This window comes from Heloderma suspectum, chromosome 12, assembly GCF_057233095.1.
Source record: "Heloderma suspectum isolate Gila_16-S chromosome 12, 16-S_ref, whole genome shotgun sequence".
Lineage (NCBI taxonomy): Eukaryota > Metazoa > Chordata > Lepidosauria > Squamata > Helodermatidae > Heloderma > Heloderma suspectum.
Genome location: NC_139469.1, coordinates 19,565,824 through 19,593,077, shown reverse-complemented (window position 1 = coordinate 19,593,077; position 27,254 = coordinate 19,565,824). Strand labels below are relative to the sequence as shown.

At 44.7% G+C, this 27,254-nt stretch overlaps 1 protein-coding gene across 15 annotated transcripts in view; it reads right to left on the bottom strand.

Annotated features, from left to right (window-relative positions):
- The window catches only part of SNX29 (sorting nexin 29), a 304,758-nt gene that overhangs the window by 90,872 nt on the left and 186,632 nt on the right, over positions 1-27,254 (bottom strand). For 14 of the 15 annotated variants that reach the window (XR_014785563.1, XM_084818640.1, XM_084818628.1 and 11 more), the window contains one exon: positions 13,749-13,889. Coding sequence is in view for 14 of the 15 variants with exons in the window: in XM_084818640.1 (XP_084674766.1) it covers positions 13,749-13,889 (141 nt within the window). In the remaining variant the exon portion in view is untranslated. The other variant, XM_084818639.1, reaches the window with a different exon arrangement.

Genomic DNA, 27,254 nt, shown 5'->3' with positions numbered 1-27,254 from the left:
GGAGGGGGCAAAGGTTAAAGCCTTCCAATCCCCTTCTAAGGTCCTGATCTGGATCAGGCGCCTGCCCTGTACCTTTTTAAAGGCACACATGCAATAGCTAAATGCGCCCTGACTAGGGACTGATTTGGGTGTCGGTGCCCTGATTCGGGAGCCAAAACACAAAAGGCTACTGTGGAGCAAATGAATACCTCCAGCTGAGGTGTGCTGACTTCTCAACCAGGCCCTGTAGCTGCACTTTTAGCTCTGGCGGGGCTACAGCAATAAGCAGGTGAAGACATTTAACTCCATGCCCCAATTCAACCCATCGACCAAGGCATAGCAAGAAGGCCTGGTTAAAAAGTTGGCAACCCTACATTCAGCAGGCAGCAGTGAACTTTCAACAGTTTGTAACGGTGGAAGGGAGGGGGGGGTGGACCATCTGATCCTTGGGAAAATAAGGGTGTGTAAAATAACATGAGTCTGTCCACCTTTCACCCACAAAATGTTGGAGACTACCTGTATCATCTTGTTGGAAAAAGACACACCAGCAGGACTGGCAGTTGTATGCAGCTACCACAGATGCAGGGCAGGGCTGACCTCTGACCCTGGCCTCCCTTAAGCCCAGGGGTGGGGGACCATTTTCAGCCTGAAGTGGTTCCATGCACACATGTCAGGGGCCATGTACCTGCAGTGGGCAGAGTCACATCACAAAGTGGGAGGGGCTGTCATGGCCTAGCTTCAGCACCGCAGTGGGCCTTGTTGGCGATAGCCAGAATTTGACTGGAAGTAGTTTGGAAGGGTTTGAGCCTATTCAGCCTCTACAGTGTCAGACTCTGTGTGAGCTGATCTCTGTCAGTGTTCTCAGAACAGAGTCAGGGGGGACTCACCCAACTCCCTGTCCGCCTGCCGGTCTGGCCTTGGCTGGCAGGGAGGCTGGAAGCTGTCCATGTGAACCTGACAGAAGTGGGGTAGGGTCTGCAGAAGGGTCACCCAGGCTGAAGCATCAACGCTAGAGGGCTGAACAGAGATGCCCTCTTTGGACAGGAGCCTCGCTGAAAAGCCAAAAGCCCTTGTCAAGTTGTCCAGCGGAGGTGGCTGACAGTCATGCCTTCCCCCTTTAAGTTGATGCAAATGTGAAGAGCCTTTGCTAGGAACATCTTGTCTTCATTGCCCAAAGCTTCTCTTTGGATCCATCATGGTCTGGGCCTCTGGAGACACTCTGCACCTGGACTCTCCTAACTGGGACTCTGGATTGTGAAGGACTTGCCATGAGTACTGAGATGCATTTCATAAACTCTGAACTCTCATTTTGCTGTGGATTGTGTGTCTTTCTTGTTGTCAGCCCAGAATGCTGGCAGGCTGGGTTTGATCCTGATTCTTGGACTTTTCTCCATCTGGACTCATGCAGTGTAGAATGGAACTCTCTGCTTGTGTGGATTTACTCTTGGACTTAATAGGCCTTGCCCAGGTAGCACAGAGATCCTAACGAAGGTTCAAGTTGGATGAAGTCTCTTTGCATGTGGATTTGTTTGGGTCTTTTCTAGATCTTGTGCCTTTGATTGCCTGGGAAGGATGGCCCCAGGAATCATTCCAGTTCCTTGTGATGTTTGTGGAGATTTGTGTCGTTGATTGCCTGGGAAGGATGGCCCCAGGAATCCTGAGCCCCTTCCTGTGTTTTGAGTCTCAGAGATTTCAGTGAGGAAACCTGTTGTGTGGATCTCTGTCACGGTTGTAGTTTTTAGCTTTGGATTGTTCTGGAATTACATAGAGCCTGTAGCTTCTGACCATCAGCTAAATGATTTCTTAAAAGTGTAACCATTGAGTCTTTGCCATGGGATTTCTTGCAGTAAAGAAGACTCGCTGATTTGTGCGTCTGGTGTCAGATTGCCTGAGCGTGTGTGCTTGAGGGATCAGGAAACATGACAGGGGCAACCCAACTACTGGCATGTGGCTAGGGATGTCTGTCACTGGGAAATCCATTTCTCTTTTTTCTCAATGGAGTTTTGTGGTGTACCCAACTCATTTTGGTTTTGTGGGCCAAGCCACAGCTTTTCCCTGAACTCCAGGAACTTTTTGCGCATTTTTATGGCGAGCTGTAATTTGCACCAATAGAGATTGGCATAACTCATGTGAATTTTGGCCGCAATTTGCACAAATAACGGAACTCTGTGCAAAATTCTGCTGTAATTTCCGCAACTTAAAAACTGTGGGAAACCCCCGAACTGGCCCGACTTGAGTCAGGCTCTGCAGCAGAAAGCAGACTGAAGTGGAGGGGGGGGAGAACTAAGGAAAGCTTGTCGAGGTTCACCCCCCAAAACAGATTCCTCCAACATCCCTACATGTGGCTCACAATGTGATTGCCTGCACATATACGCACATAAATTGTTCCTTCCGTACTGCAATCGAGCTTTTTCAAAGCCTCCATTAGTACCAATGGAAGCTTTTGAAAAGCCGGAGTACATCGGGGGAGAGGTTATTTTTGAAGGGGGGCACAGTACTGGGGAGGATCAGACCTTCCCTGTCCAGCAGCCACCCTATGAAAATGCTCTCCAGTTACTGTAATTGGACTTTTTAAAAAGCCTCCATTAACACATGGCAATGGAGGCTTTTTAAAAGTCTTAATGCAGTGTGGGCAGGGGAACAGTGAAACTGTTTTAACCACTGCTCCCATTAACGGGTTACAATGTCCTAGAATGACACTACAGTCTTGTAGTCATTTACAATTCTGCGCATTTGAGCGCACCTCCCATCCCCCAAACAGAAAATGTATGTAAATTAAAGCACAAACTCCAAAATAGCGTATCAGTATTACACTTCATTTCTCTCTGAAATGAAGTTAAGTGTCTCAGAGCAGGCTGAGCATTTATTATTATTATTATTATTATTATTATTATTATTATTATTTTGCTTTATGAGCACAAGGAGATTCTTGGGTAAAGTAACTAAGACAATAAATGTGACAAGATTTTCAAGTGCTCTCCAGTTCTTATTTAAACAGATCTGCAAGTCGTAACTAAACTGCATCCAGAATGACAGGTTTAAAAAATGCCGCCACGCATTATTTGGAACATGCTTTGGGGAAATCATCTGTAAGCTGTATATTTAAAAATTTAGTAGAACCATTTTAATTCCATTAGTTTTAGAGATTTAAGCCAGCGATGCATTTTCCTTCTAAAAGAAATCTTAAGCATTCAGAGTGAGAAATAACCACTACCGTGTAACTGGAATCAATTTGTTTTTCAGTTTACAAATTGCTTTGTAAGCTATGCTATCATGCATCACATAATAACCAAATCAACATGTCTTAACCAAGTAAAATTCCATCTATCCATAATGGGGGCTCTTACGTATGTCTACCACCACATCACCCCACTAAGAATAAGATGAAGTAGAACTGTCCGAGAAATATATCATCCACCCTTAGTCTAATTTTCTCTAGGAAGCCTATTAATTTACCCACTCTATCTTGATAACTAAAGCCAGGCAAGAATATCATACTCAAGGCTTCTGCACTTATCTTTAGAACAAAGGTCTCCCAAGTTTATTTTTCTACACCTAACCTCTCTTTTTTTCTACCCAGTCTGATAACTCTCATCTTGCTGACAATTAATCATAGATGTCTATCTCACTGAATGCAATAAATAGAGCTGTTAATCTTTTCAGCAAAATCATGCTTACTCCCCAAATTCTCCATCATGGAGATACTGTTCTTATCTGTCTGCACACACCTTGCTGCCTCACAACTGAGGGGCCACCTTTGACTATTCTCTCCTCCCTTTTCCATTACACACCCTTCTACTATCCCTGTTCTGTGCATCCTTAACAGGTATTACCCCCCTTTACCTCTCTTTCCCCCAGTCGAATCTCATGCCTTTCATGCGCTGACCCCAATGCCTGAAAAATACCCACTTCTTCATACCTGCTGTGCTCCGCTGCCCCAAGATTGTCTCGAGACCTTCTTCTTGGCTGAGTTAGCAAAACACCTCCTCCCACTCCTGTTCTGCAACCCCATCTCTCAGGCCTGATCCACACATGCAAACTTCAGCAGAGTGACTGCTTGAAATGCAAGCGCATAAATGCTGCCCTGTTTCGCAAGCCATCAGTACAAGGCTGTATCTCATAGAGTCTGGTGATTTTCCACTACACCACAGCAAACTTTTTTTTTTTTTTAAGGTTGTGGTGAAATATATTGTAGAGCTGGAAAAAGTGCAGAAAAGGGCAACTAAAATGATCAAGGGGCTGGAGGAACTCCCCTGTGAGGGAAGGCTGCAACACCTGAGATTGCTTAGCTTGGAAAAAAATGGCAAGTAAGTGGAAACAAGATGGAGGTGTACAAAATTATGCATGGTGTGGAGAATGTGGCGAGGGAGACCTTTTTCTCCCTCTCTCATAATAGTATAACCCAGTGGTGTCATCCCATGAAGCTGACTGGTGGGAGATTCAGGACAGATAAAAGGATTTCTTCACAGAGAGCATAGTTAAACTGTGGAATTTGCTATCATAAGACATAGTGATGGCCACCAATTTGGATGACTTTAAAAGGGGATTGGACAAATTCCTGGAGGAGAAGGCTATCAATGGCTACTAGTCCTGATGGCTATTTGCTACCCGCAGTATCAGAGGCAGTATGCCTATGGACTCCAGTTCCTGGGGAACATGGGTGGTAGGGTGCTGTTGTACTCATATCCTTCTTGTGGGTTTCCCACGGGCAGTTGTTGGCTACTGCGTGTGCAGAATGCTGGACTAGATGGACCCTTGATCTGATCCAGCATGGCACTTCTTATGTCACTGGAACTACAAATGGGGTGATACCCATGGTAGAGCACATGCTTTGCATGCGGAAAGTGCCAGGTTAGCTCCCTGCCGTCTCCAGCTGAAAGGAACTCAGTGTAACTCTGGAAAACTGCTGCCAGTCAGAATACACAATACTAGGAAGGATGGATCAATGGTTTGACTCAACATGTGGAAGCTTCATGTGTTCATAAGCCACCCTGAGAATATTTATTATTTCTAATACTTAATTATTTGCAATACTAGTATACCACTTAATAGCATAAAATCTCTACGTGTTTTTATAGCATTTGGTGTCTAAACAGAGCTAGTGTGTGTGTGTGTGTGTGTGTTTGTGTGTGTATATATATATATATAAAACACAATACAAAAAAATAACATAATAAGCAATTAACAAGTTATAACAAGGAACAGTGAACCAGTAAAGCAGAACAGTTTCACTGTCATAGTCAATTACAAGCCAGAGAAAGCCAGTTTGAACAACTCAGTTTTCAAGAGGCGCTTGAAACTCAGCACAGTTCCTGCCTCTCAAACTGTTGTGGGAGGGTGTTGCAGAAGGTGGGTGTCACTACCGAGAAGACCACTTCTGAGGGACTTTGTACCAAGGGCTCCATCCCCTAGGTTATGTTGACAATTTGACCTCAATTCACTGTTATTTATTTCATTTCATTTCTATATTGCCCAATAGCCGAAGCTCTCTCGGCGGTTCACAAAAATTAAAACCAAACGGCACACAATATAATTTTACCTAGTGCACCACCTAAAATTAATCTCTGGCTTGGCTAATATAAGGACTGTTGCATTTTTCTGCACGTCTGCTCTATGCCAACTCAGGAACCTGTGTGTTTCACCCAACACAAGAGGCAGATCAGAGTTACAGCTGGCCCTGGTGTTTTCAGAAATGGTGGATCAGCCGTTGCCTCACTATCCCAAAATGCATTGCTCAGTGTAATCCAATACCTAAGACACCTACCACTGGACTAATTCATTCAGGCTTCAAATCTCTATTTTGAGACTGGGTCTGCAAACCCATGGCCATCACACCTGGCCAAATGTTTGGACTTTTCTGTTTCTTCCCCCATCCCTTGCTTTTTGTACCACGTAGCCTTGTGGAATTCTGATTGGTCCAAATACAGATATTCCACACTTTTGTGTAATTCTGATTGGTCCTGATACAGATACTGCCCAATTGTGGACCACACCATTGGTTACTGATGCATACTGAGCCTTTGATATCTGACTTCATAGGCAGCCGCTATAAAATTACCTCCGTCTGATGTCCATATCCTTTCATTATGTTTTTTAAAAAAATCTACGTTCAGATGTCCTCAGAAGTAGAATTCCCTTGTTAAAATATTAAATAATAATTCATAATTGTCAATTGTTTCCATTAATGCGAATTAGCTGTGACTTGATAGGATGTGAAATATAAATGGCTATTTAATGTCATTCTTAACAGCCTGCAGGCAATAGATTCAAGTACTCTACACTGATGGGCCAGATCTCCCGTCAGAGGAAATATGGATATGGTTATTTATGCAGATGTGCATTACTTCCCACATAAATTTTGAGATCACCCTGTATAAATGGCATACATTTGGGCAAATGATCAGATACATTAACATGAAAATATTTAATGGGATTTAAATGAGGCATGAATATTAAAGTGTGACGATAATAAATATTTCTCCTGTGTGAAAAAAAGTTATATAGATGAACTCCTTGGGATGCCCAAAGTTGTGCATTTTGCTTGGCCTTCCCTCCAACGACACCTCTCTTTCCCACCTGGCACAGAATGCCTCTGCTAAAGCAACATTCCAAAATCCATATATAGAGTAATACCTTTATTAGACCAACTCAAAGATCACACAAGAAAACATGCAAGCTTTCAAGATCTCCAGATCTATTCATCAGGTGAGATGTTAGAACAATCAGGTTGGCTTGGGAGGCAAGGAGATAGGAGGCTGGGAAAGGCTGATAGGATGTTGTAGTCTATGTACTATGCTTTATTATAATGTTGGATCATGTAATATTGTATGATGTTGTGGTTTGTAATTTTTGTGAATTGTTGTGAACTGCCCAGAGAGCTCCAGCTATTGGGTGGTATAGAAAGGAAATAAAGAATAATTTAAAAATAATAGTCAGGATGTCTGCTTAAGAACTTAAGAAGAGCCCTGCTGGATCAGACCAAGGATCCATGTAGTCCAGCATTCTGTTCACACAGTGGCCAAACAGCTCTCCCTGGGAAACCCACAAGCAGGACACAAGTGCAACAGCACCCTCCTGCCCACAATTGTGCACTGGGGAGGAACAATCGCTGAGTGGTGAAGCCCACGCTCTGCATGCAGAAGGTGTCCCAGAGTGAATCCCTGACCTCTCCAGCCAAAGGAGGATCAGGGAGCTGGTGGTGTGAAAGACCCAGGGCTGGCGTCAAGGGTAGGCATGGTCGGGCACCTGCCGAGGGCCAACACCCCAGCAGAAGCCCTCTAAGAATTGCCCCTGGGGTTGCTCCTCCTGCTCACCATGGCAACCTGCTTCTTCACCTGCCTCTCGCTCTGGCCCAGACAATGGTGGTGGTGAGAAGGAGGAGCAGCAGATGCCACGGCCAACTTGCTCCCTGGCTCTCTGCCTGTCAAGCCAGGAAGTGGACGCAGTGATGAGCAAGAGGATGAGGAGCAACAGCAGCAGGTGACAATGGTGGGGAGAAGGGAGGGGGCCCACTGAGGCTGTCTTACACAAGACCCCTCAGAAACCTAGAGCTGGCTCCCCGCCTGTCAAGCAAGCAAGTGGGAGCAATGAGGAGAAAGAGGAGGAGGAACAAGACCAGCTGGTGACAATGGCGTTGAGAAGGTTGACTCACTGAGGGAGGGGTACTATGGAGGGTGTCTTTCCCAAGGGCCCTCAAAAACCTGGAGCCAGTAATGGAAAGAGCATCTCTGCCTGAGACCCTGGAGAGCTATTGCCAATCAGAGTAGGCAACACTGAACCAGATGGACAAATAGTCTGACATGGCAGAAGGCAGCTTCCGACGTTCCCAATGCATTTCAATTTGTGATCTTACCTCCGTGATGGCTCTGATGTCAGTGGGGAGGGAGGGGGTGAATCTGCTCCAGGTTTCAGTCAGAACCAGTCAGAACGCTAAAGGAGCTATCCAAGGTATGGAAGCACCACTGACATCAGTGCCTCCAGCCTCCACAGCTTGCCTCCGCTCTGGACTATTTGTTTTGCTGTCTGATCAAGGCTCTGCACACAAGACTGCATTTGGAGCGACTCCCAAGTCGGACACAGCTTGATCGTGGCAGCTAAAATGAAGGACTAGGCCTACTCTTTCAAAGATGTTTCCTGGAGAATTATCTTAGCCCTCTGCAATTTTCTCACTCGGGAGGCTACGAGTCAAAGCAAAGTCATCCTCTTTGAAGCTTAAACACTGTACCCTACTTTCAAGCTGAGAGTCAGCTCAAAGAGTGACAGATATCCTGCATATAAGCCAACATTTGTTCTACCATGACCTTATTCTCCTTCTAGAGAATCAGGCAATGGTAGAATTCAGACTATCGTTAGAAGATGAAGATCTGTTGCTGTTTTGACATGTCCTAAATGAAGGGGGACAGTTCTTCAGCCTTAACAAGGCAGAGCTTTCATTTTCTATCTACTAAAACCTATTAACAAAAACCCAATCGTTCATTCACTTCAAATCCTCATAATGTGATGACAGTAACTACCCATGTTCTGCTTAGCTTTATTAGCTACAATATAGCAAAAGACAGGTGATATGTACATCCAGGTTGTATGTTCCAAAATTTAAGGATCTACCACTTGCTATTGCTGGATGCAAAGAGGAGAGAGAAAAGAACCTGTAACATTACAAACACAAAAGCGTCTTCATCTATATTTAGTTATGTTTTAAAAGCACACAGTATGCCAGGCTTCTGGGTAAGCTGAGTTTTACATGAACAACGTAGGGCACAATCTATGCAAGTTTAGGCAGGAAAAAAGACCTACAACTCTGGGGAATGGTGGAAGTCGTAGGACTTTTTTTCTGTCTAAACATGCATAGGATTATTTATTTATTTAATTTCTATACTGCCCAATAGCCGAAGCTCTCTGGGCGGTTCACAAAAAAAGGGATTACACCCTTATATTACTTTTTCTAGAGGGGTTGCCATGTCAGTCTGTTGCAGGAAAAACAACAAAAAACTCTTGTGGGATCTTAAAAACTAACAAATTTATTATAAGTGTTCATGGACCAATCAATTTCAATTTTTTATTGTGGTCACAGACCAGCAAGCTTTCATGGACCATACTTACATACGTGTGCATGTGTGTGTGTGTGTGTGTGTGTGTGTGTGTATACACACACACACACACACACATGCACACAGAGAGAGTTGGGGGAGGGGGAATTGTAAACAGTGAGTCAGAGGGAGATGAAATGCAGAAAACACAGTGATAATTACCTTATTAACAGTGTCCATTTCCAAAACAGTTGTTGGGTGATAACAAAGACACCCTTGAATTGGTGAGCTAATTAGTGTGAAATCAGTGGGAAAAACAATCTGTCCCCATTCAGTCCACAGGACCTAGAGTTGAACGTCTTGATGAACTGTAGTTCAATGTGTAGTACAACTACCTGCATAATTCAACATGGGTTTGAGTTGATTTTGATGGGGATTTACAATTTGACATTACAAGAGTGACACCATCTGTTATAACTAATTAGGGAAGGAGCATAGCTCAGTGGTAGAGCCCATACTTGGTGGTAGGCAGAAGCTCCCCAGATCAATTCATGGTACCTCCAATTAAAAAGGATCGGGTAGCAGATGACAGGGGAGGCCTCTCTGCCTGAGACCATGGACAGCTGCTGTCATCAAAGTAGGCCAGTCAATGGTCAGCTGGCTAGGGGATGATAGAAGCTGTAGTTCTACACATCTGGAGGGCACCAGGTTGGGAAAGACTGGAGTAGATAATATTGGGCAAACAGTCTAACCTGGTATAAGGCTGCTTCCTATGTTTCTATTTACCTGTAAAATTTCTCATAAGAACATAAGAAGAGCCAAGCTGGATCAGACCAAGGGTCCATCTAGTCCAGCATTCTGTTCACACAGTGGCCAACCAGCTGCCCATGGAAAACTCACCAGAAGAACATGAATGAAATAGCACCCGCCCGCCCATATTCCCCAGCAATTGGTGTCCACAGGCTTACTGCCTCTGATACTGAAAGGAGCATACAGCCATCAGGAGTAGTAGCCATTGACAGCCTTCTCCCACAGGAATTTGTCTCACCCCCTTTTAAAGCCATCTAAATGGGTGGCCATCACTACAACTTGTGGTAGCGAATTCCATAGTTTGATAGCCTTCATCTCCAGGAGTCGTCCATCGTCCTTTTAAAAATCATATTTTTCATGAAGATTATACAAATGCACTTTTTAATGGACTGTATGGCAAATGCATTGTGCTATATTAGAAATATTATTATAATATTTATTTATGGAATGAACTCCCTGACAAGGCCTGCCTGGTGCCAACATTGTCATCTTTTCGGTGCCAGGTTGAAACTGCCCTCTTCTCTCAGGCATTTGGCAGCATATAAGGCATATTTTTGATTGTGTTTTAGATATACGTTGCCGTTGTGTGCACTATTTGTTCTATGTCATTTTGTGAATGGTTGTATGCTTTATATAATGTATTTTAAAGTTTTTTTTAATTTTTGGGAATGCCCAGAGAGCTTTGGCTATGGGGTGGTATAGAAATACAATAAATGAAATGAAATAATAATCTGAATGTTTTAATACATGTCACTTTGTTTCTATAATATAATTGATTTTGCATATTGTGGAGTTCCTCTCCCCTGCCCGTAACTTGCTAGTTTTGGTGTAGCGGTGATCTTTGGTCATAAGATCCTTTTTTTTTTTTTAATCACCATAATCAGTGCCCCACCCCTTTCCAGTTTCTCATATTAAATAAAATTTAAGCAAGGTAAAAGTTTCAGCCATTTGTTTCCTTAAGACGGTGCGCACGGGCGCAGGCGCAGGCGCACACACACACACACACGTAATATAACTTCTTTTCCACATTTTTTCCCCCCTGATAAGGCTTTCAATCCCTCTGTGCATGTACTGGAGATCCTTCATGTCACTGGTTTAGCAGAGCAGAGAATAAATAGCATCATGGCTGGTTGCTTCTCCGTTGCTGAGAATTTATAGAGAAATGCACAGGCCAGCATTGCATTGCTTTCCGACCAGCGGTTCTGTCACATGAGACAGTTTGATGGTGCGACATATGGTGTGTCAATACCCACAGAAACTCTCCAATTGTGAAAAAGTGGGACTTATCAGTGCCAATGGTAAACTCATCAGAATCACCAAGACAAAAAGACCCAACATTCAGTCTTTACAAACTGCTACGCCCCTCAGCTATGGATGGAAGAGCAAGAATCGAATCAGAAGCTGGGCTGACAGAATCCAAAGCAAAATGCATGAGGTACTTCTTTAGATGTTATTCAGGAGGCCACGGCACTACTCCTGTATTTTTCACACACTCTTTATATAACAGCACATTTCTTCTTTTCCCCATAATGATGCACCTGTTACTTGAAATCATGCACAGATATCTGAAGGACAAGGGCACCTTGGTAAGAGAAGGTACTACATGGTAAAGTTCACAAGGGCAGCTGTAGATACTCCTTGTTAAGATGTAGTCCGTCCTTCCCCAACGTGGTGCCATTCAATGGTAAGGACTTCAACTCCCTCAGTCCTAATGACTATGGCCAATGTTCAGGAATGCTGGGAGTTGTAGTCCAAAGCATCTAATGGGCACCAGGTTGGAAGAGGAGGCTGATGTAGTCTTTACTGTCCTTTCGCTTTCTCATTACAACCATTGTAAGAAGCTCTCTGCTAGATCAGATCAAAGGCCAATCCAAATCCAGCATCATGTTTCACATAGTGGCCAACCAGATGCCTACGGGAAGCTGTCAAACACAACTTGCGGACAACAGCAGCATCCCACTGCTATTCCACGGCAACCAATAATTCAAAGGCACACTGATCCTGGAAGTAGCATAGCTATCATGACCAGAAGACACCGATATCCTTATCCTCCATCTATTTCCAACCCACATAAGTTAGCAGCCAACTCATGTTCTTATATTTTATTTGTGTATACATTTTACTGCCCGCATTTCATGATGAAATAATCCTAAAGATGAGTACAAAACCAATGATTACTACTTCCTGGGAGCTTTGCCACTGGCTTCAACGGGAGATGGATCACATCCAGAATCATACCAGTGTATCCCAGCAATTTCAAGAATGCAGCTTCTAGAACAGCCTTCCTCACCCCAGTGCCCTCCAGATGTTTTGGACTACAACTCCCAGCATTCCTGACTATTGGCCATGCTGGCTGGGGCTGATGGGAGTTGAAGCCCAGAATATCTGGAGGGTGCCGGGTTGGTGTAGACTGTTCTGGGACATCACTCAGTCTCTTCTGGATAATATGAATGTCCAGCAGACTCTAGTTCTGATCCTGACAGTAACCAAAGTGCAGTTAAAGGAAATCGTGTCCTCTTGTTCAACCAAACTGAAACAGAAGCACTGACAATGTGAAAAAGTAGCAACAAGGATGTCAAGGCTGGGATTATTCTGCCTCCAATGCAACTGTCATCTTTTTAGAGAGTTGGATTTTTAAAACCTTATTTTGCAATGAATTCTGCGTGTCAGTTTGATCTCTTAAAAATCAGGTAGTCAAACAAAGAATAAGCACAGATACATGGTCCTCACTGGTAAATAACTGGAGGGAACTAGTGTAAGTGATCTTCAAATAAGCACCACTAAGAGGGCAATCCTATGGCCCCTAGACAGTGTCAGGGGGGAGCGGCATAGGAGATTTCGGATTCCTGTATCAGAGACAGCGCTCCAATCTCCAGTCCAGGAATCCGCCCTCTCTTCCTCCCTCCTGCAGTTGGCACAGAGAGAACTGCACTGGCTGCCTCTCTGAGGCTGCGAAAGCAACCTCAGAGAGAAGGTAAAGGGGCCATTCCTGTGGGCGGAGAGAAGAGAGGAGGGGACTGGAGTGGCCAGCTTACTCAGTGCCCCCAGGCCTCTCTGGTCTCCTTCCCTCCCCCTTGGCAGCACCCCAGGAAAAAGCCTGTCTAGCTGAAATGCAGAGTGGGAGGTGTGGGGGAGGTGACGATTGCCAGCGCCACGTGTCCCGCTCTACACTGGATGTTCGTAAGCCTCCGAGTTCGGAGGCTTACCAGCATCAATGGCGGATCTCATAGGATTACGCCCTAAATTTAGAAAAGCTCTACTAAAAGTGCAATACATGTGAAAGGATATATCTGAACAGAAAGTAGTAAAGAACATCTACAGAGGTGATGAACACTTTATACATCCTTCATTACCAAAAACGATACCTTTACACCAGGGATGGGCAACTTTAAGGGCTCTGGGAGCCACCATGCACACTTTTATACACCTATATGTTTCTGCTTCACTCATTGCTGCTTCCTTCCTGGAGAGTCAGAAGGTGGAATCCAGCCGGCGTCTGCTGGGGCTTAATGCCCTTCCTTTAATTATTTCTTATTTATAAAAGTGCCTAATATATACTAGGTGCTCTAGTATCTAGCATCTTTCTTCTTCTGCCCCACGCACCCTCAGACTCTCGAGTTGAAAATAAAAAATCTGATGTATTCTTGACCTATTTCTGAATATTGGAGAACAGCCATACAACATACAAATCATATGGGTAATCATGAATTCCTTCGCTCTCCTGTCTTCCTCCTCTTATGAACTTGGAGGAGACGATTCCAGTTCTTAAAAAAATACATTTTTGACTCACCTTTTGGCCCAAATAGGTCCTGCCAAGATGACTTGCAGTTATTTGTTCATTTCCCAAAGATCCAATTAATAGTAAATAAACATCCTGTTTTCCACGTATATATTTCATCTTAAAGAATTCCCAGTGTTTTCATTTACAGTTACCTTGTTGCCAATGGCCTTTTTTGGTGGGAAGTTAAAACTTCTCACTTGGTGGTATTTCGTCTGTAATTTGTGATGCAGGCTTCTGAATTCGGTGTACCTTCGATAAACATTCCATTCGTCATCTTTTATCCTGATATATACCTGCCAGGAGGAGATTGGGAAGGAAATCCATTTTATTCCAAGGCATCACAATCTAGAACATAAAAACATAAGAAGAATCCTACTGAATCAGAATGGTGACCCATCTAAGCCAAGGGCAGAGAACCTCAGGCCCGGGGCGGGGCGGGGGGCAAATCTGAATACCCAGGGGGCCAAAACTAGCCCTCCAGAGTTCCCCAGAAGGCCTCACCCCTTCCTCTGGCATTACTTCCTGTCCCGCAACTACTGATTCTTTGGTGGTTTCCCAGCTTTTGTGCATTCTAAATGGTTGAAATCTCCCTCCTAAATCTTAGTTACTGTCAGGAATGGCTCTGAGCGTGTGGAGATCTCTGGCAGCTCAGATTCAGAATCAGAATGGGAACAGCTAGAACAGAGGGAGGCAGCCTCTTTAGTGAGCCCAGATATGGCAAAACTTTCTTCCCAAGATCTTGACACACAGATGGCTTAGCTTGAATGGCTCCTCCTTTCTTTTACCATGAGAACTTAGGTTTCAGAGGAGGAGAGCGAGAGGCGTGACTTGAGGGATGCTAGGGTCTGTTGCAGAGCTAAGCAGGAAAAGTCAGAGGCAGGGCTCAGGGCTGCTTATGGAAGCCAACAAAGGAGGGAGCCACCCTAAGGGAGAGGCATCCCTGCGAAGCAAGTCTGGTAGAGGAGTTCATGCCCAGCCTACTGGCAACTTTTCTAAATTTTACTTTGTCTCTTCTACTGATATTCGTAGATGTGTGGATTAGCTGTTTCACTGCAGTCTGAGAGTTTCTTAGAATTTGCATTTGTAAAGAAGCAAGATATTATCTAATGAAGTAGTGTAGCTTGAAGCCTTGTTTCCTGGAGTGTGCTGATTGCGAGCGGAGAGGACAAAGGAACATGACAGTTACCAGCAGGAACAGCTTTAAGCTACAATATGCTGGTATTTTTGGCCCAATCACTGTGCCTTCGGCCACACCCACCACTGGAATGTCCTTCCTTTCTCTGAAATTGAATTTGGCCCTTGGTTTGAAAGAGGTTCTGCACCCCAAATCTAGGCAAACACCCCGTTCCCCAAAGCGGTCACCAGCTGCATTTTGAGCCCACAAGCAGGACATAAGGGTCATAGCCACCTCAGTGTTGCTCCTGGCAACTAGCATTGAGAGGAGTATTGCCATCGAACCTAGACGTAGCATATGGCCAAGAAAAACAAGGGCAACAGCTGTAGCAGTGCAGTGTAAGATGTTGTATAGAGAAACACAAGTGCACTGCTATATATAATACAACACTTAATGTACAATAATAGGAAAACAATGCTCCAAACACTGACTATTAAAAAATATACTTCACGTTGGTTGTATCACCATGCACAGACCTACATAATAAAAGGCACTGTGTGAAGAATAAGACACTCCTGTCCATGGGACTGATAGAAATTGGCTGACAATTGCCTTCATAAAAGAAAACCACATCTACAGAGAAAAGGCTCCGTAGCAGTATACAAAAACATCAGATAGCCCAATGACAACCAACACACTGTAAACGAGATCCTCAAAGATGGGAAGAAGCAACAGAAGCACTGCAGGTATCCAGCATTCACCCTGTTCCTTAAAAAAACAAATCTTCTCCTTTTATTATTCCAAATAAAAAGCAATGCTTGAACATGAAATGTTTTTGTCACATCTGGAGGATGAATGACAGCAGATTAAAAGAAGCAAAGATGATTTTTAGTACTGCAATGTTTAATCAAGTAATCAGTTAGATTAGATCAACCCCTTGTGATCAACTAAAAAAGGGCCCCAATTAATAAGGCAACCCATTTACAAATTATAACTTTAAATGTAAGTACTTATAGAAACTGCAGGTGCCAGGAACCATTTTAGAAGCGACATCCCCATTTACTCTCAAACAAGAAGGAATGCCTCTTCTACACAGGAAGGAATGCCTCTTCTACACAGGAAGGAATGCCTCTTCTACACAGGAATGCCTGTAGGGAGGGGCCATAGCTCTGTGACAGAGTAGAGGCAAGCAGAAGGTCCCAAGTTCAATCCCCAGTATCTCCAGGTAGAGCAAGGAAAGAATCCTAACTGAAACCCTGGAGAGCCACTGCCATTCAGTGTTGACAATACTAGGCTAGGTGGACCAATGGTCTGACACAATATAAGGCAGCTTCCAATGTTCTTACAATGATTCCTGCTGCAACATATATATATATACATGTACCATGTGCTTCCCTCCCCCCTTAAAACAATTTTACTTATATGCCAAGTTATGCTGGTTTAATCAATTAAAAACATGAGGAATTCGCTGCCTTACAATTTCTTTAATCAGGTGACAGCCCCAATTATTTTGCTCAGTTATTAAGCAACATGGAGGTGGAAAATGGACAAGCAGAAGAAAGCTTTTCTAGTTTTACAAGAGTTCTTCAGGCTAAAACCATCAGAGTAAGATATTCGGGTTATGGACATGAATCACACAAGGAGCACCCCTCCCCCCAAAAAGACTCTTTATGGCTTCAACATCCTGCAACGTCCTCTTAAGGCACAGAAGGCTCCCTTCAAGATCCCAACACTTGTTTCTGGGCATTTTGTTTTCAGAATTGGCCAACCCTGATGTGACACTCCCAAACCTTAATTGACATGCAAATTTTATCATCTGAATTGGTAACATAAGGCTGATTCTTCCCCTCCTTATCCCTGCCTCCCCTTCCTCTGCTGTTTCCCCTGTGTCAAATTCAAGGTTGTAAGTTCCTTAGGATAGAGACATGTCCTCATGTACTCTATAAAGCATTATGCACACTGATGGCACAATAAGAACATTCCACAGCAGGACTACAGAAGCTGCTTTGTAGTTTACTGGCATACAATTTGAAGGGGTGAGGGTGGGGCTTGAAGAGACTTTTAAAAATATTTCTCTAGACAAGTCAGGAGGAACACTGAGTAAAATTGCTGATCACTTCAGGATTGATGACAGGGTGTAGAATTTACATCAATGCTGGAAGACAGGGTGTGAATTACTCCCATCTGGGAGATTTTTATACACACACACACACACACACACACACGATGTTGGAGAAATCTGCAACAGAACCAACTGAGTTCGGATTTTCATGAATCTGAACCATGGATTCCACAGTGGACTGGCTTTTCCCCTGTCACATGGATTCCGTAGACTTGCGGACCGGTTTTATAACTTTCCCAAATTTTGCGCAAATTTCATCACAGAAAAATACAAAAAATAAAAACAACCAGCCAAAAATGCACATTTCCCCACAGGATAAAGTGTGAAAATGCACATGTTGGGGGAATTTGCACATTTTCACATGTGTGCATTTGCGCAGATGGAAATTGGCGCAAATGCGGAAACAAAAAAATCAGATTCCATCAATGGGCGGATGACGGAACAAAAGGCACCTGACAATCCACGAAACACAAATGGAATTAATTTTACACCATCCGTGCATCCCTAATACACACACACGGTTGGAGGAGCAATGGACATTCTAAAAAGCCTGCTTAACAGCTGCAGCAGTCCTTAACCCATGAACCAGATTCAGCATGAATGAAAGGAGGCCAGTTTTCTACACCGCAGAGGCATATACTGCAGTCATGACAGGGCCAAGAGAAATGAGACGTATCAGGTTATCCCATCTCTCTCCCACCCCAGCAGCATACTGCGCATATGGGCTACTCATGGGCCACCTGCTGCCGATGCCCACACTACCACCCCCCAGGTTCTCCCCCATGCTGCCGCAATTGCGCTGGGAGAGGAGGGCATGTGGGGATAACACTCCTCATGCTCCCTCTTCCCCAACACAAGTGGGGTCCTGACAGCCAGGCCAACAGCTGCATAGCAGGCTGCTGGGAGCGCGATTTAAATGGGGAACAGAACACATGGGAAGCCGTATCCCCATTTATTTCTTTACATTACTATATCGCCCAATAGCCAAAGCTCTCTGGGTGGCTCACAAAGATTAAAAACCTTAAAAATACAATATTATACATAGTATAAAAACCATTTTCATACAGGCATCTAAACAGACAGTGCACCCACACATACCCATAAGCAATTTTAGACGTTCAATAATAAGAACATTCCAGGACCTGATTAAACCCCCACCACATGCTGCCAAATGCCTGAAAGAAGAGGAAGGTCTTAATCTGGCCCTGAAAAGATAATAACATTGGTGCCAGGTAAGCCTCACTGGGGAGATTGTTCCAGAATTGGGGGGACACCAACGAGGAGGCCCTCTCCCTTGTCACCACCTTCCAAGCCTCCCTCGGAGGAGGCACCTGAAGGAGGGCCTCAGATAGTGAGTGTAGTGTATGTTCTCCCCACACAGTCTTCATTTAAAATGTGCTTCCCCCCTGATCTCAGCAGGGCAGGGAGGAGAGATTTAAACCTCCCCACCCCTGGGCTCAGTGTGTGGGGGGAGTGTGTGTATTTGTGAGCATAAGAGAGGGCCACAGGTCGGAGCACTTGCCTTTGGATGCAGAAAGCCCCACATTCAATCCCTCACAGCTCCAGTTTATAGGATCAGGTGTTGATTTGCTGAGAGTGAGAGTGTGAGTGTCAAGTGCCAAACCTCCAGTCATCTTTGTAGTCACACAATGAAGACGATCTCTTAGTAAATAACTTTTATTATGCAAGCCAGAGCCAGATCAGCCCCACTTCAGCTTACAGACGTAATCCGCATACAGCAACACTGAGCTAAGTTATCTCTACTCAGCTTTGCATAATACTAATTAAACTACAAGAAGCTACCTTTGATGAATACGCTATGATTGGAAGTTGCAACAAAAACTGGCACCAGCTGATAGTATAAAACCTGAGTAGCTTTTCCAGTCCTGCCTTCAGGGACAGTCTTCCCCTGGAGACCTCTTTTGAGTGGCCAACCTTTTAGAAAGCCTCACATCCTGAAGTTGCTCCTCCCTCCTCACCCGACGTCTGATGCTTGGGTCCATCACTCCTAACACTTCCCCCACCGTAAGATCTTGCATTCCCATAGACGGAGATGTCTCTGGCTGGCTCTGACCCAACCGATTAGCCGGCATCTGGAAAGACTCCTTTCTGCCACTGTTACCTGGTCCTATCTCCAGCATCCTTGGTAGCTCCAGCACCCCTTCTCCTTCTTCCTCATCTGAACTGAATCTGTTCCCATGACTTCTCAGATTGCTTCTGCAGAGACGTTGGGCCCAATACTTACATATTGGTCACAGTAGACAATATTGAGCTAGATGGACCAGTGGTCTAACCCTGCACGAGGCAGCTTCCTCTGCATATGCAAAGTACGGTTAACCCTCTGGCAAGTGGTGATTTATACACTTTCACTGCTCAGTCTACTGCCTGCTAGAAGAGTCTTTATTAACTTTGATTCAACTTTGAGGGAGAGGGCCTTTTCTGTGGTGGCCCCCACTCTGTGGAACTCCATCCTTAGGAAACTCCATCATGCCCCCTCTTTAATGAACTTCCGTCATGCATTAAAAACGTGGTTGTTCGGGCAGGCATTTGGGGTGGGTTAGGGTATTTTAGGGAATGTTTTTATTGTAGAATTTTATTGTTTTAAACTGTTTTATTGTATGTTGTACATCGCCCAGAGTGGCTGGATGACCAGCCAGATGGGCGATTAATAAATTTAATAATAAATAAATAAATAAAAACTTCATTAAATGCCTGGACATCAGACAAAGTCCTTGGATACCTTGCTGTGTCACCGTCAGTAACAAAACAAAACAAAACAAACCTTCTGTTAGATATTTCTTTAAGGATTCTTCATGAGGATCCTTTTCTCGGTGTGATTACAGACGTCTTTTGTCTGGGTACTGTGCTAGAAGCAGCAGAATGAAAGCATTTTAGCAGTCCCAATTTACTACTGACCCATTAGCACATTATTTTCAAATTGCCTCTCAGGCGGGTTCCTACTCCCTCTATCCCCACCTAGCCAATTCATTTCATTGTGAGCAACCATGGGGCGTCTCTGCCATGAACATGACAAAGGAAAGATAGAACCCCAGGGAATAAGAATCCTTCTATCCAGAATGTACTAGGTCAAGCATTTCTGAATGCAGGAAGCCATTGATCAACTACAGCTACAGAGACTTGAGTCTGCAGGCTGCAAGACAGGTTCAGAGAGTTTACAAATGGGGACCTGGTGATGAAAGTGTTCCTGTTCAGGGCACTTGTCCTGTTGAGGTAGGGATGTAAAATCCGTTCCGTCTGCCTTTCATGGATCGTCAGCTGCCTTTTGTTCTGTTGTCCGGTCATGGGCAGAATCGGCATTTGCACAAATTTGCACTTGTGCAAATCCCCTCCAAATTCTGGAATGTAAAAAAAACCACTCCACAAGTCCATGGAATCCACACAACTCAGGAAAAGACAGTCCGCTGCGGAATCCGCAGGTCGGATTCATAGACATCCAAACTCATTTGATTCGATTGTGGATTTCTCCAACATCCCTATGTTGAGGGCTCCAGCCAGCATGAAACATGAGCCTTTCCCCTTCCCATCCCTCCTGAAACCTTCCCCTCTTGTACTATCTAATGCTAAATAATGCAGAAATGACAAATGAAATAATCAGTTTGAGGCTGATTACCTGGATACTATAACCCAGCCTTACCCAACATAGTGCTCTCCAGATAGATTGGATTGCAACTCCCATAATTCCCAGTATCGGCCATGCTGGCTGGGAATTATGGGAGTAGCAGTCCAACACATTTAGAGGGCACCAGGCTGGGGAAGGCTTCTACAACCTGTTAGCTGCTTAAGGGCACAATCCTATGCATGCTCGGCCAGAATAAAGTCCTACAACTCCCCAGCATACCCCTCCCAGCATGTCCCATTGCAGGCTTTTAGAAAGGCCCTGAAAACTTATTACATTACTCTGGCCTTCCCCTGATAGTGTGCTATCGGATGGGATTGTAGCTAGGGATGTCTGTCGTTGGCAAATTCGGCCCTTTCAGGGCTCAATGGATTCTCGCTGCTCACCCACCCAGCTTGGCTTGCATTTGCAAGCCAAGATGGGGGGAGGCTGAAATCCATGAGCTGGCCTGACTCAATGCAGATCAAGTCATGCCAGCTCGCACAGAAAGGAGCCAAAGGGGGGGGGGGCGAGCTGATGAACGCTCAGCGAGCTCAACTCCCTGGATGGATTCCTCCAACATCTCTACTGGTTGTATGGTGTCGGTTGTATTTTATGCTGGTGACTTAGGGATGTACGGATTCCCCACCATCCATTCCAGTGAGGAATCTGCTGGGGGGGGTCGAGGTGATCCGTTCCTCCCCCCAGCCCAGAATCCTCCAGAGCACCTCCGCTCCGCAAGGATTCTGAGGAGCCGCCCGGCTTGAGGACTGCTTACCTGGACAGCCGGAGCCATTCTCCTCCGCACTGATCACCATTTTTTTTTTAAAAAAAAGACGATCGGCAGGATGTGCCCATAGACTTAAACGCAAATAGAGCTGTGAATCTTGTGTATAAGTGTATGTGTCCATAAGCTTATACGCAAGATCCACAGATCTATTTGCATATATGTCTATGGGCACATCCTGCCGATCTCCATTTAAAAAAAAAAATGGCGATTGGTGCGGAGGAGAACGGCTCCAACTGAGCAAGCAGCCAAGTGCCATCCCGTGTGGAATCCTCGCAGAGCGGAGGTAAGTGGGGCCTATCCGCCACGGATTCCGGAGGCCAGATTCCAAAGAATCCAGCCTCATTTGAATCCGTGGCAGATTTCTCTAACATCCCTAGCTGATGTTTCTTGTTTTTTAGAATGTTTGTTGCTGTTGCTGGGTTGTTTTTTATTACTGTTTTTATTACCTCAACAGTTTTTATTATGCGAGTTCTATTGTTGCATGCCACCATGAGAGGGCTCCTGCCCTGAAAAGTGGCCTCAAAATACTTTAAATGAAACAAATAAAAGCTAAATAAATAAGGAACACAAAAATGAGGGACAGAGTTGATTGACTTTCAGCAAATTATGATTTCAAAATATTCTAAGTGCTCCTAAACTTCTAACTCTCAACAGCTTAAATTCCCCAATTGCTAAAATGCAGCTGTCATAAATCCTGTGCCATTTATTTTGCAGCAAAACTTCCAATGAATGTCTTTCACTACCTCAGGGCATCGAAGTGCCAGTTCTCTTTTGAGGGAAAGGGTTGGTGGCGGAGTGCTGTACTGCTACTGTTGTAAGGTTAACTGTGTGTGTAGATGGGGTGGGTGGGGTGTCTATCTGCATAAATGCATGCAGTGTTTATATTCTAACGCAACCCGGTGCCCTCCAGATGTTTTGGACCAGATGGGACAATTTCCATCAGTCCCAGCCAGTATGGCCAAAGGTCAGGGATTATAGTTGTAAATGAAAACATCTGGAGGGCATCACTACGTGCCCTCTGTTCTAACATATTCTGGATTAACACCAAAACTCTGAAAGGCACTGAACTCAAAATGAATGCCAATTTGCACAACGCTTTTTGAGGAAACTGCCGATGGGGTGGTCACTTTTCCCTACGGATTTTTCATATGCTGGGATGCTCACATGGAAGAACTCCCAGATGGCAAGATTGCATGTTATAAGATCCTCAAAACCGGCAGCAAACCAAAAAGAGGCCATGCCGAAAACAAGAGAGAAGCCAGAAGCAAGGCAAATAAGGTGCAATTGTCTGCCGCAGGTGAATTATTCCGCAGTCGGCTAGCGCAGCCTTCCTCACTCTGGTGCTCTCCAGATACGCTGGACTGCAGCTCCCATAATTCCCAGCCAGAATAGCCATGCTTGCTGGGAGGGCTCGATGTGCCTGATCTTGTCTGATCTCACAAGCTAAGCAGGGTCAGCCCTGGTTTGTACTTGGATGGGAGACCACCTGGAAATCAGGCTTCCTGCACTGAGCAAGGGGTTGGACTCGATGGTCTTGTAGGCCCCTTCCAACCCTAGGATTCCATGATACCTCTCCAGTAATGCTGCTTGCCTGATCTCAGCTGATCTCAGAGGCTAAGCAGGGTCAGCCCTGGTTCATACTTGGATGGGAGACCACCTGGGAATCAGGCTTCCTGCACTGAGCAGGGGGTTGGACTTGATGGTCTTGTAGGCCCCTTCCCACCCTTTATTTATTTATTTATTTATTTATTTATTTATTACATTTATATCCCGCCTTTTTTCCTCCAAGGAACTCAAGGTGGCGTACATAATCCTCCTCTTCCTCCATTTTATCCTCACAACAACAGCCCTGTGAGGTAGGTTGGGCTGAGAGTCTGTGACTGGCCCAAAGTCACCCAGTGAGCTTCCATGGCTGAGTGGGGAGTAGAACCTGGATCTCCCAGCTCCCAGTCCAGCACTCTTGCCACTACACCACACTGGCTCTTTATTTCATTTCTATACTGCCCAGTAGCCGAAGCTCTCTGGGCGGTTCACAAAAATTAACCCTATGATTCTATGATTCTATGAATTATGGGAAACGCAGTCCAATACATCTGGAGAGCACCAAGGTGAGGATGGCTTCACTACATCATTGTTCCCCAACAACCAGTACTCAGAGGCATGTTACCTCTGCCCCTGAGGTAGCATACAGCTATCATAGCTAGAAGCCACTGGTAGCTTTATCTGCCAGGAATCTGTCTCACCCCACTTTTAAAACCATCTGTGTTAGTGGCTGTCACTGCATCTTGTGGCAGCCAATGACACGGATTAAAATGCTTTTATCTGTCCTGCCAATCAATTTCACAGGATGACTCTTCGTCCTAGAAATGTTTTAAATGAATAAATAAAATTATGAGAGAAAGAGAGAGAAAATACCCCCCTCACTCCACATCATGCTACATTTCATAAAGATATAACATTTGTATGTATTTACTAATACATTTGTCTTAGTTGTTCTAGCCTTTCCTCACAGAGAAGGTGCTTCAGCTCTTGAATACCCTGCAATATTTTCCCAGTGAGCCAAATGTTAGAATTACCAAGGCTACAATCCTACGCATGCCTACTCAGATGTTAAGCCGCACAGAGTTCAATGGGACTTGTTTGTTTATTGATTTGATTTGTACGCTGCCTTTCTACCCCCAAAAAATGGCACTGAAGGGGGCTTACAGGCACAATTAAAATGGATTAAAACAATAAAACAATACATTAAGATAAAATAAAAAGCATAACAATTACAGGATAAAAAAATTAAAACAATCCCTATTCTGTCCCTAACACCCACCATCAGACAAATACACTCGAAAATGGAAGAGTGCAGGATGGGTCACCTGGACAGGGGGATAGAATCACAATAGTCCACTGCACTTCCGCCTCCCTGCCCCCCAGGTCTTGCCTGCTGCAACACAGAGAACCCAGGTGGGCAAAGCTCGGAGAGATTCCCCCACTCCCCTCCATCTCATCCAACCAGGTCTCTGTGCTACATGTCAGCACACTCACAGAATCATAGATGTGCCGATAAGACCATTGAGTCCAGCCCCCTGCTCAATGCAGGAAGCCAAGTCAAAGCATCCCTGACAGGTGGCTGTCCAGCTTCATCTTGAATGCCTCCAGTGTGGGAGAGCCCATCACCTCTCTAGGTAATGGGTTCCATAGTCATATTGCTCTAACAGTCAGGAAGTTTTTCCTGATGTTCAGCCGGAATCTGGCGTCCTGTAACTTGAGACCATTATTCCGTGTCCTGTGCTCTGGGATGATCGAGAAGAGATCCTGGCCTTCCTCTCTGTGACAACCTTTCAAGTCCTGGATGACTGTGGTTTTCCCATTCACCAACCTGGCATTCAGCAGCAGAACCTTCAACCCAGGGAGACTGTCCCCAGGGCTACGCAGGCTCTCTGATATGGGAGACAGTCTGGGAGCAACCAACACGCTGTTGCGTTCCCCACTCCATAATGACCCAGTCGCCTCCCGCCACCACTTATCCCAGATAAATGTGTAGAAGTCTACAGCCTTAACACTTGCTATTGGGATAAAGAAGCATTAAATATTTGTACCTGTGGAAGAGAGTAAGGGGGTTAAGAGGGGGTGCCCCAAACTCCCAGTTCCTTGCAGTGTGGGCAGCAGGCAAACAAATTACCCAGTAGGCTACCACCACCCCTTAACATCCAAACCTAGCCTGAGCCAGGGGATACTCAGACCTTTGCAGACACACTTGGGGCACAGAAATAAGGATTGAAGCTGATACCCTCTATTTCATGCCCCAAGCCCAACATTCTAAACAGTACTAAGACCAGTGCAAAAGGCACTGAATTCAGTACTGAAGCTCAAGTGGAATAAAGCACACACAAATCCTGAAACAGATGTGAAGTTTATTAACAATAAGGAAGGGGAGAAGGGATAGAGGAGGTGTACAAATACCAGAGGAGATCAGAGAAAACCGAAAGCAATCAGAGCAACAATGCACAAACCTTCTGAAGCAATGCTGCAGGCAAAAACCAATAAAGTCGTGCCTATCCTATACTTTACCAAAGTTAGGGTCTTCCTATAGAATAGGGCCCAACTCACAGGCCTGAAAACCAGTTAGCAGACGAAGACAGAAGACTAAACCAAAGACCGAACAAAGACAAAGACTGGATTGAAGACCAAATGGAAACAGAGCCCCCCTAGGTTTATACTCCTCCAGGGCCTTGAGATGTGTGAGGTGAGCTTCCATAGCCAATCACTGTCAGGCTGGGTCACCACCTCGGCTTCCAGGAGGGGAGGGGGGAGTGAAAAGCTCTCACTGTAACCCAGTTTAAATCAATGTGTCTAATTTTGGCAGAAATTCAGCTCCAACCTTGAAGGCCTGGAGACTAGAAAACTTTATGATAATACCCACCGGTGGTTTTAACACGGGTGTGCCAGCCCCTCCTCATGTTAACAGCAGCTAAATCTCAAAAGGAAAATGGATTTCTTGACAGGAGCTATGCAGAAAAATGCATTATGCCCTCTCACATTTAATTATATATACTGCAAGACAATCACTCCAAAATGAGGTCCCACTGTACATCCCTCAGATAAGTACAGTTTCAAAATGCTCCTTATCCTTGTTTTTAAAAGAGAAGGCCAGGTAAAACCTTTAGCAGCTTATACAAGAAATGAATAAATATTTCTGCCATCGTTTAAAAATTAAATTACAGTGTATTGGGATCCGTAATTATTTAACAACAGGTTACAGCTTAATATGCAACACTGAACTACATGATTCACAAACACTATGATTTTCTCTGTAGTGGAACACATAAAAAAATAGGATTTGTGTTAAAAATCTGATTAGGAAGAAAAAGGCAACTTGTGCATTACAAAGAACAAGAACATAAAAATGATAACAGGCATATATTCATGTAGAAGAAGTGACTGATAAAAGAGAGGAGTGCTTGAAATTATTTAGTGAAATGTTTCAGCTTCTACCTTCATCAGTAATGAGGATTTTAATATTGCCACTGGGAGCAGAGATGAGAGGCAGTGTGGTGTAATTATTAGAGCAGCCTTTCCCAACCTGATGCATAGCCATGTTGGCTGGAGATGATGGGAGTTGTAGTCCAACACATCTGGAGGGCACCAGGTCGGAGAAGGCTTTGGTTAGAGGGCTGGACTACGAACCAGGTTCCCACTCAGCTCGTGACCTTACTATCTCTCAAGCTAACCTACCTCAAAGGGTTGTTCTGAGGATAAAAAGGGGAAGAGCTATGCACATCACCTTGGGCTCTTTGGAGGAAACATGGGCACAAACATAGTAAATAAAGCAACCATGTTAAGAATGCTGAGGATGGAGATAAACTGCAGAAGTTACAGGTGCCATATAAAGAGTATATAAGTACAAGAGAAGACCTTTTAAAAAGAAGAATGGGAAACACAGGTATAACTTCAGGTTACAGGACATGCAGCCTGTATCTCTAAAAGTCCTCTCTTGCTTCTAATTGTCAGGGATGAGTCCAAGCCACCAGAGATGTCTGACAGCTCCGATTCTGAATCAGAGTTGGAACAGGTGGATCAGACTCCAGGGGAGGAACCTTCCATAGAGCCCCAAGACAGTGGGAAAGATTCCTCCGAAGGCCTTGACAAACAAATGGCCCAGGCTGAGTCACTGCCACCGCCCTCCACCAAGAACTCAAGTTCCCGAGGAGGAGGAGGAAGAGGGGCATGACTTGAGAGACACTAGGGCATGTCACAAAGTGGAAAAGTTAGGGACGGGGCTCAGACGCTCCACCAAGATAGCCACTCTTAGAAGCCAACGTAGGAGGGAGCCACCCTAACAGAGGGGCATCACTGTAAGGCAAGTTTGGCTGCGAGGTTCACAGGCAAACTGTCGGCAACTTCACTACCCTTCAGTTCGTCTTCTCTGATTAGAGATCTCAGATTAGTTGTTTAGGGCCTGAGGCACTCTGAGAGCTTCCTTGATTCTGCATTTGTAGAAAGGACAGTCTTTAGCAAAATAAAG